Raw genomic sequence first — 8,819 nt, 5'->3', positions numbered from 1 at the left:
GTGGTCTTCAGACCCTTCTTTTCTTTTTCAGAAGAATTCTGTTGCTAGGGGAACAGCTTGGCCCCAAGTGTATTTCCTGTCAGCTATTGTATTAACAAACATTGTGACAGGAAAACAAGCGTAGGCCCCATTTAGAATGTTTGTCATCATGTTTGAATAGGTCTATATCCTTCCTCCTCAGCCACAGCCGAGAGCTGCCCTCCTCTAGACCCACATCTACTAACAGCTCTTTAATCGCTAGTTGATCTCCCTCATATCAGCCTGGAAGTGCTAATATGCAGAGTGCAGGCAAGGATCCTGGTTCAGGGAAAGGCCCTTTTTAGTTTTTCTTAATTACTTTATACAATTACTTAAGTACAGGTTTTACCAAGCCATTCAATAATGATCAATGGTTGTCTTTTAATATATTTAGAAAGAGCATTCCGTCTCTTGTTGTGTTCTAGTAAAAGAGAAAGAAGATAAAGACAAAAACATTTGAAACTTTATTTGAATTTGAAGTTATTTAAATGATTTGATTGATTAAATCCCCAGAAGTGAAGATAAGTAAGCTATATGTATCGACAACTCATTCAGTTTATAATAAATGAGAAATTCATTAATTCATTCAAACCTTTATTTTTACTCAAAGAAGGCAATTGTGGTTTCCCTAATTTACAACGCTGTTGAGATTACAGGCATTATTAACCTATTGACACCGGGAAACACATTTGTGTGTAACACAGGCTATAAGCTATATAATGCATTATTAGCAGGCGTTTTAGGTCTAAATGGGTTAAGAACAGATTAAAAAAAATTGTATAAAACATTTAAAAATCAGGAAAATTAAAATCAGCATAGAAGATTTGACTTTGAACAAATAGGACAAAAACACAAAAACAAAGATGATCAAAAAGTCAAAAACAGTCACAGACTGAAGCATGGAGATTTGTCATTGTGTTTTTAAACTGTCCATAGGTTAGTGTGGTGTTGATTTTTAGCATTGAGTTGAAGATCATTCCAAGAAGCCGGGGAAAAAGGCTGACTTTCCAAGCACTGTCAGTCTGCACTCTGGGGACCTGGAGCATCAGCCAGTCATTTGAGCGCGTCAGATAGGGTCCATAGTTCCAATCTAGCGACATTGTGATATAAGGTTGTCATTTCCTGGGAATGGCCTTAAAGATAAACAGATAATACCAATGCTAAATAAATAGAATAAATAAATAAAAAACTCACAAACAGTGTTTACTGGTCGATTTTTATTTAGACACCAATGGTTTCCCCAAGTTTGACAATGCAGCACAGACAATAACTAGTTTATCCACAGTACAGAACTGAGCTTCTTTACGTCGCTCTAGTGTGCTTAAGATCCTGAAGGATTTCATTTTACTAACTGCCATATCCATGTTTAGTCTCACGCTCGACATCTTCCTCGAATGGACGACCTCTGACCTTGTGAGTTGTCCCTTTCTGTTGGCGGACGGTGGTGCCTGAAGCTGGACATCTTTAGGAGCAAAGTATTCGGGGAGGCTTAGGCTCTGATCGGCCACCATTACATGGTCGCCTTGTTCAAGGAGGTCTATTAACCCAGAATTCCGGGTTAGAACTTCACTGCTTATGTGTCCGCCCCAAACCCTCGACAGGAACGTGATGTCTCCCGACGGACTAACGCCAACGAGGAACTTGACCGCGTTATGGGAGTCAGAGCCGCCAGTTGACCTCCCGGCAAAAACCTCCACGCAAGCTACGATGCATCTCACGCACGCAAACCCCGTGGTCAGAAAGTCATCTGGGAGGTTTCTCCTGACCTCTCTCCTGGTTTGCCACCGGATGAGAAACTGCAGCTCCACAGCCATGACCTCCAGCCACTCGCGACACAGAGTCGACACGGTCCCAGCGGCCACCTGGAAGCGGCAGGCCAGGTCTCGATGGGTCAGGCCCAGCCGAAGCTTCATCAGGACCAGGAGGAGCTGCTGAGGCAGGGGGAGCCGCGTGGCCGAGGAGGAGACCCTCCGCGGTGCGGTCAGCTGGGCGAGGAGGGTGAAGAACACAGAGGCGGAGGGGAGGCCGGTGTAGAAATGCACACGTTTGTCATCGCACAGGATCTGACTCGCAAACGGATCGTGTTGCCATCTTTCTCGACTCGCGGTCGTCTCCTCCGGCGAAGCCTCTGTCTTCGCCGCCTCGTCATCCGCCTGGAGTCGGTCGACGCCCTCCACTGACGGAGCGGTGCCCGCGCAGGCCGTACCCTCTTCTCCTGGGTCAGCGGGGTCCGTCTCCGTGGGATATGCAGCCACAGACTGGGCCGCGGAGGGTCTGTTTTGCCTCCCATGGTACAGCATCTGGGAGCCTTCGGTGTCGTTTCTTTTTGGGAAGAGAGATGGAACGTAGTCTGGGTGGCCTGGGTTTGCTGACGGCCTTCCTACAAAAAAAAAAAGTGTTGGACATTGTTACACCCTAGTGCAGGGGTTCCCAAACTTTTCAGGCCGGGGCCCAGAAAATAAGGCGTCAGAGAGCCGCGGCCCAATGCACATCGTCTGGCTTTTTTTTTTTTTTTTTTTTGCCAGGCGACCGATTTTTTAAGCCAAATATCACTTCAATCCTATTAAGTTAGTTCAAGTTAGTTATTCATTTATATGTGCTATTTATGAGAGGGCTAACTTGTTGCAAAATAATAATGATAATAATAATAGCCTCATTAAAATACTATTGTTGCTTCGGTTGTTTTCAGCGTTTTATGTGCATAATCTGTTATTTAGTTTGAAATGTTCGTTGAAATAAGTAGATTTTTTGTTTTTGTTTATTTATTAAGTTAATATAAAACCATATAGTCACATTTTAGAATACAATAGAATAGAATTTTAGAATACAACTAGAAACACTGTCCTGGCCTGCTTCTAAGTTCAGTGGCATGAAAAAATCTTTTTTTTATTTTATTTTTATTTTTTTTTAATCATCTCGCGGCCCATCCGTGGCTGCTCGCGGCCCACCTTTGGGTCGCGACCCCGACTTTGGGAACCACTGCCCTAGTGTAGTGTTTTAGAATAGTGATAGACCAATTCATCGGTCAGCCGATTAATCGGGCCGATAGTTGACATTTTGAGATCATCTGCATCTAATCGGTCGATGCCTGAGCTCACAAGGCGGGGGGGGGGGGGGGAAATGGCTGCAGACACATCTGTCAATTTTGCCATTCTAAGACTAAGAATTCTTAGCTTTCAAAGCTCAATATATTTAATTGGCTACTGTTAATAACAGTTTACCTTCTGTATAATTAGATTGATTCCGTTTTTTTTGTGTGAGAAAATACAAATAACATTCATTGGGAATTGTAATGGTAGCAAACCTTGAACAAGCTAAATGACCGGTAAGTTAGCTTACAGGGTTCTAAGAACTATTGCATCGGCGTATTGAATGAATGAATGAATGAAAACTTTATTTAACAGATTGCAGAATGGGTACAATACAGTATGGCTCAATACACACAATTGTTAAGGGGATGCAGACCAGAGAAAGACGTTTGTCTTGTTTACATCAGGGTCCCCCATTTTCAATTCATATCGACATTTATGACATACACAACATACATGACATTTATGGCATAGGGACATACAGGTATTTAGTACTGATACATTTGTGACATAAACGGTATTCAAATATACAGTACTGTTACCCATAGATCCTGACAGAGTATATACATATGATGGGGAGGGGACTGTACATTAGGAGGGGGTGGGTGGGTGGGAGAGAAATATACATACGGTGGGGTGGAGACTGTACATTTGGAGGGGGTGGGTGGGTGGGTGGGTGGGAGAGAAATATACATACGGTGGGGAGGAGACTGTACATTTGGAGGGGGTGGGTGGGTGGGAGAGAAATATACATACGGCGGGGAGAGAATAAATGCGGTGGGGAGGAGACTGTCTATTAGGAGGTGGTGGGGGGTTTGGGCATTTACGGTGGCCAGTTTCGAATTGCAGCCTCCCGTAGGTGCTCTTTAAGAGCGGTTTTGAATGTGGGTAGGGATTCACATTCCTTTACAGCTTTGGGTAGGGCGTTCCACATTGATGATTATTAATAATAATATATATGTATAATATAATATATGTATAATAATATATTATGTTATAATGCAGTTGAATGACGTCTCTTCTGATATACTGTAACCCATTCTCCCTTAAATACTAGTCACGTTCTACAGCATAACCCAGTGTGTTTCATTAGAATTCATTACATTTATTAAATAATTGATATATCGGCCATCGGCCGCCCTGCTCTCTAAATATCGGCATCAGCCATTGAAAAACCCTCATCAGTCGACCACTAGTTTAAAGTACTGGCAGAGGCTGTGGCAATCTTTCTGACCAGTATTTTAAACTAAACCAATGTGGATGTCAGAGTGCTGTTGGCTTAGGGAACCCCTATCACAGTGCAGTTTCTTGTTAATGTCACTAGACGTTGCTGTGACTAAAGGAAGGAAACTAGTAAGAAATCTGCTTATCTATATTTCTGTTCTATAGAGTTATTCCAGCCATTATTAAAACACCCTGTTGTGTATCTAACCCTCCTAGCGTAAAAATTACAGGTAAGCGTAAATAATCCTAGTATATTGTGATTGATTGACATTGCAACTAAAATAAATAAATAATAATAATAATTAAATAAAAATAATTACATAAACCAGCATATATTTCAAGCTGACGCTATTGCTAGTTTATGTTGATCTTTGCTGGTGTGCTATAATGCTGGGTTAAGCTGTTTTTGTTGAATCTCTTTTATTTGCTTTAACAGGGAGTTGTTGGATGATTAACTGTGGTAGTGAAAGGTTAACCTTCTGTAGTGTGGTAGTGAAAGGGTTACGAGATGAAAGTTACAACGGATGGTACGAGAAGAACCGCGAGGACAAAAATAGTTCACAGTTCACGAATGTAGATGTTACGTAATGTCAGTGCGGGGTTGACAGCTCTCAGGAACCTGAATGGCAACAACAGTCTGTGTCCACCACCATCTGTTGAGTGTGTGAGAGAGAGGGGGGGGGGGGCCGGCCCAGACACACGGCCCATTACGGCCCGTCGACTCCTCTGGGACAGTTTAGGAAGGTAGCGCCGCAGACGCACCAGCCATTAAAATTCCACAGTCAGTGGACAGGACCCCCAGACACAGGAGAGCGGAAAAAGGCGGTCTCAACTCTAACTGACACCCCTGACCTGTCCCTTTCCGACTCATCGCTCCAAAAAAAGAGGAAAAGAAAAATGCCTGTGAGAAATTCCACGTCATACTGTGAGAAGCGGGTGAGATGTTCTCTTCTTTTCCCCCGCTGAGCCTTAAATCAACAGTCCCATCCAGCAATGATTGAGACCTTTAAAGGCCACTGCCTTAAATAAGTGGAAGCTACACAGTGACTCCCCTTGTTAAAAGCACAGGCGTGTAACCTTGGGGCAATTTCTCATATTAAAGAAACATGCTTCTATTTGGTAGGGATGTATACATGTCCCCCCTCTCTCCCCTCGCCGGGTCCTTACAGGTATATGACGTGACCTGCAGCGGGGAACCTCATGTTTAACAACCTTGTTATTTTTTTTTGGTGCTCATTAAATGCTGACCTGCTGGCCTAGCAGACACACTCCAAGGCTCTAATAGGATGCCGTTTTATGGGGTTAAGTCATGGCTCTCTGTCTAGCATACAGTACCTGGGTAGAGTTAATACATACAGTATGGGTGTAGCGAATATATATACACATTTACTATTATGTAAAGTTCTGCTTCATATCTTTACATACCTTGTAAATTTATTTGGTTGTTATTTTAATTTGATTAAATTTGTCCCTTTTTCACTGTTACCTTCAAGAGGCCCTTTTGTCCTCCCAGGTCGTCACTGTAAATACTTTGTTCTTAGTTGACCTGCCTGGTTAAATGAAGGTTAACAGTGCTGTACGTGGTATATTTAAAATAAGTGAGAACAGGACACCAGAAAAGTTATTTTCTGTGTACTGCAGAGAGGAGGGACTGGGAGACCCATGTTACTGACCAAACACTACATCAGTGATGGCTGTCAGAATGTAGAACTATTTATATATATAATAGGCCTACACCTATACATACAGTATATGTGTATTCATTGGTGTATATACTGTATAATCGTAGGACAACAACACCATATCCTAACCTCTCTCGTGTGGGTGGGCAGCGGAGTAGACCGCCAGGAAGCCACTCCCGGCCGTGTTGGCATCCGACACCATCTGGAGGAGCATCTTGTTGCCCGTGGAGACCAGGGCACCCGGCCTGTACGTCCCGCAGAAGCGGCCAAGTCTGTGTACGTTCGCGTGGCCGCTGTAAACATCCACATAGTCATAGCGGCAGAGGTTGTCACTCTCCAGGTCAATGAAGCGGAAGGCGAGGACCACGACTTTGCCCTCTGGGACCTGGGATAAACATTTGGACGGCCAATTCACAGGTTAATACGTTTGAAGTGATATTTTAATAACTTTTTTTTGCACTGCAGTTTTTTTGCACCGGCTGTATAAATCCTTGTATATCTTGTATACCTTGTATAAACATCACAAAACAAACTGGTCAGACTACTGCTTGGCCTTACTCCTAAAACACACCTTACCCCTGCCCATTTTGACAATCTAGGATGGCTTAGAGTAGACGACAGAGTACAGCAACTTGCAATGGGCCTGGTCTACAAGATACACTACACCACTAAGATACCCATGTACCAGTCGAAATACTTCCCAAAGGTCAGTGAAGTCCACGACCACAACACCAGAGGGAGTTCCACAAATCATGTTCAACCCAGATTCTGCTCAAACAAGGGACTAAAGACGTTTCGCAATTATGCCACAATAATGTGGAAAGCCCTACCCACAGCCATAAAGGAATGTGAATCCCTACCTTCCTTCAAAACCGCTCTCAAAGTCAAAGAGCACCTACGGGTGGCTGCAATTAGAAACTGGCCCCGGTAAATGTCAAAATCCCCCCCCAATCCCCCAGTCCCCCATCCCACCCAATGTACAGTTCTTTCTTCCCCTTCGGATTTAAATTTTTTTATGATGTTCTCTCTTTCTTACACAGTGCCGTATATTTGTATGTCTTGTATGTCATAAATGTTTTGATGAATTGAAAATGGAGGACCCTTATGTAAACAAGACAAAAGTATTTTTCTGGTCTTCATCCTCTTAGCAGTTGTTTGTATTGAGCTGTACTGTATTGTACCCATTCTGCAATCTGTTAATAAAGTTTTCAATCAATCAATCAATCTTCCTGTACATTTTACTGTCCATTTTACTGTATATTTTTGGACTGTATATTTTAGAATGTATATACATATTTTATAATGTATATCTTTGACTGTATATTCTTATTTCTGACTATACCTAAATGTTTATTGTGAGCGATCTGTGTTGCTGAATTTCCTCTGGATTAATGAAGTACTTCTATTCTATTCTATTAAGCAGTTAGAAAACTGATATGGCGTTATTATAATGGGACTACTGGGCACAGACTTTACAGGGCAATATTGTTGATTGACTGAGTTTTCTTTTCCAGTTTGTAGACATAGCAAGGGCTTCTCATAAAGGCTGTAATTTCACGTTAATCAGTTCCATCCTGTCACTAGCTAAACTGTGAATCTAAAAGTGAATCAGCCAGTCAGCAGTCACTGCCCGAGGCCCCTGTGTGGCCAGCATACCCAAATACCAGAGAACTAGCCCTAATTGAAGAGCTGGGGGTTGTGGATTTTCCTGTATGTATCATTCATTCAGTACAAAAACGTTGCCTCACATTGTCTTTTCATTCATTCATTATACGACAAAGTGATTCCCCCCACTTGTACTAAGCATTTGTCATAACTGCATCCAAAACATTATAATAACAATCAAGTTGTAGCTACTCACTGTAATTCTCCAAAGACATTTGGTGTTTGGAGGGTACACCCCCGGGTACCCCTGGCTTCCAATGACTCCAGACTCCCCTGTGATGTTGCCTCCGCACGTAAATGTTTGCCTATGGGAAGGGAAACATTTTTTTTTTACATAGCATAAAATGTTATTTGGCAGACATAAACTGGCTACAAACGTAAAAGACAACTTTTAGGTCCTTTGGCAAATAGATCATCATTCTTCATAATGCGCTATGCGTCTTCCCAGGGAGCCTGGAGGCTGGGGCCACTGCAGATTCCTCTGAATTACTCCTGCTCTCTCTCTCTCTCTCTCTCTGCCGGCCCGTAGTCTATAGGATAATTTACCACCTTGCTCACTCATCATAAAGGCTTTTAAACGGAAATCGCACACAATAACAAACGTGTATACGGGTACCTCCTTTGGGTCTGCGCGCAGACCTGTGTCAGAAACAATACACTCCATGCGCAAAATATTCTCCACATTGTCGGGTGAGCGGAGCGGGCGCCTCGCGTGTTCTCGCCCCGTGGCATGGATGACATTGTGTTCAGCAGCTCCTCAAACGGTGGGGAAAACTAAAGTACCCAGAAGTTCCTACTGGAGGGAGTTACAGTGAGACTGCAAGCCGGAGAGCAGATGAATATAGCGTTTGTTCTGCGTGGTAGCCGGTAGGAGGGAGGGAGCAAGATCGGCAGCTGCTTTTTTCCAAAACCTGCGATAAAAGACGCACTGGAGGGGCTGTGGGGTCTCACTCTCACACACATTATATATATTATCAATCATACCACCACACCTGGCGTGCAGACCTGCGAGGAGATGGCGTGAATAAACTTGACTTTATTCGCGCAAATGGACAAAGTGAATGGCACACTATATGGCATAGGCATTAGATAATAGCCACAAGGCAGACTTTGGAAAGAATTAGGGGGAGAATGAAAAAGG

General features: G+C 43.2%; 1 protein-coding gene across 1 annotated transcript; it reads right to left on the bottom strand.

Moving 5' to 3' along the window:
• Positions 1-802: 802 nt before the first annotated feature.
• On the bottom strand, positions 803-8,511 carry LOC311238216 (uncharacterized protein). The gene is made up of 4 exons (XM_084326241.1): positions 8,295-8,511; positions 7,875-7,983; positions 6,143-6,398; positions 803-2,398 (listed from the first exon to the last, which is right to left on the bottom strand). The coding sequence occupies exons 1-4, from the start codon at positions 8,417-8,419 to the stop codon at positions 1,236-1,238; spliced, it is 1,653 nt and encodes a 550-aa protein (XP_084182367.1). The 5' UTR covers positions 8,420-8,511; the 3' UTR covers positions 803-1,235.
• Positions 8,512-8,819: the final 308 nt, after the last annotated feature.

This window comes from Notolepis coatsorum (genome assembly GCF_963971535.1).
Source record: "Notolepis coatsorum genome assembly, chromosome: 12".
Classification (NCBI taxonomy): domain Eukaryota; kingdom Metazoa; phylum Chordata; class Actinopteri; order Aulopiformes; family Paralepididae; genus Notolepis; species Notolepis coatsorum.
The sequence above is the reverse complement of the archived record's forward strand: the minus strand, read 5'-3'. Positions and strand labels throughout refer to the sequence as shown.

Coding starts and splice junctions, on each gene's coding strand:
- LOC311238216 (XM_084326241.1), bottom strand. CDS start 8,419: ATGTCATCCATGCCACGGGGCGAGAACACGCGAGGCGCCCGCTCCGCT. Junction 7,984..8,294: donor TGCGCGCAGACCCAAAGGAG/GTACCCGTATAC, acceptor CCCTTCCCATAG/GCAAACATTTACGTGCGGAG. Junction 2,399..6,142: donor TGCCCACCCACACGAGAGAG/GTTAGGATATGG, acceptor TTTTTTTTGTAG/GAAGGCCGTCAGCAAACCCA.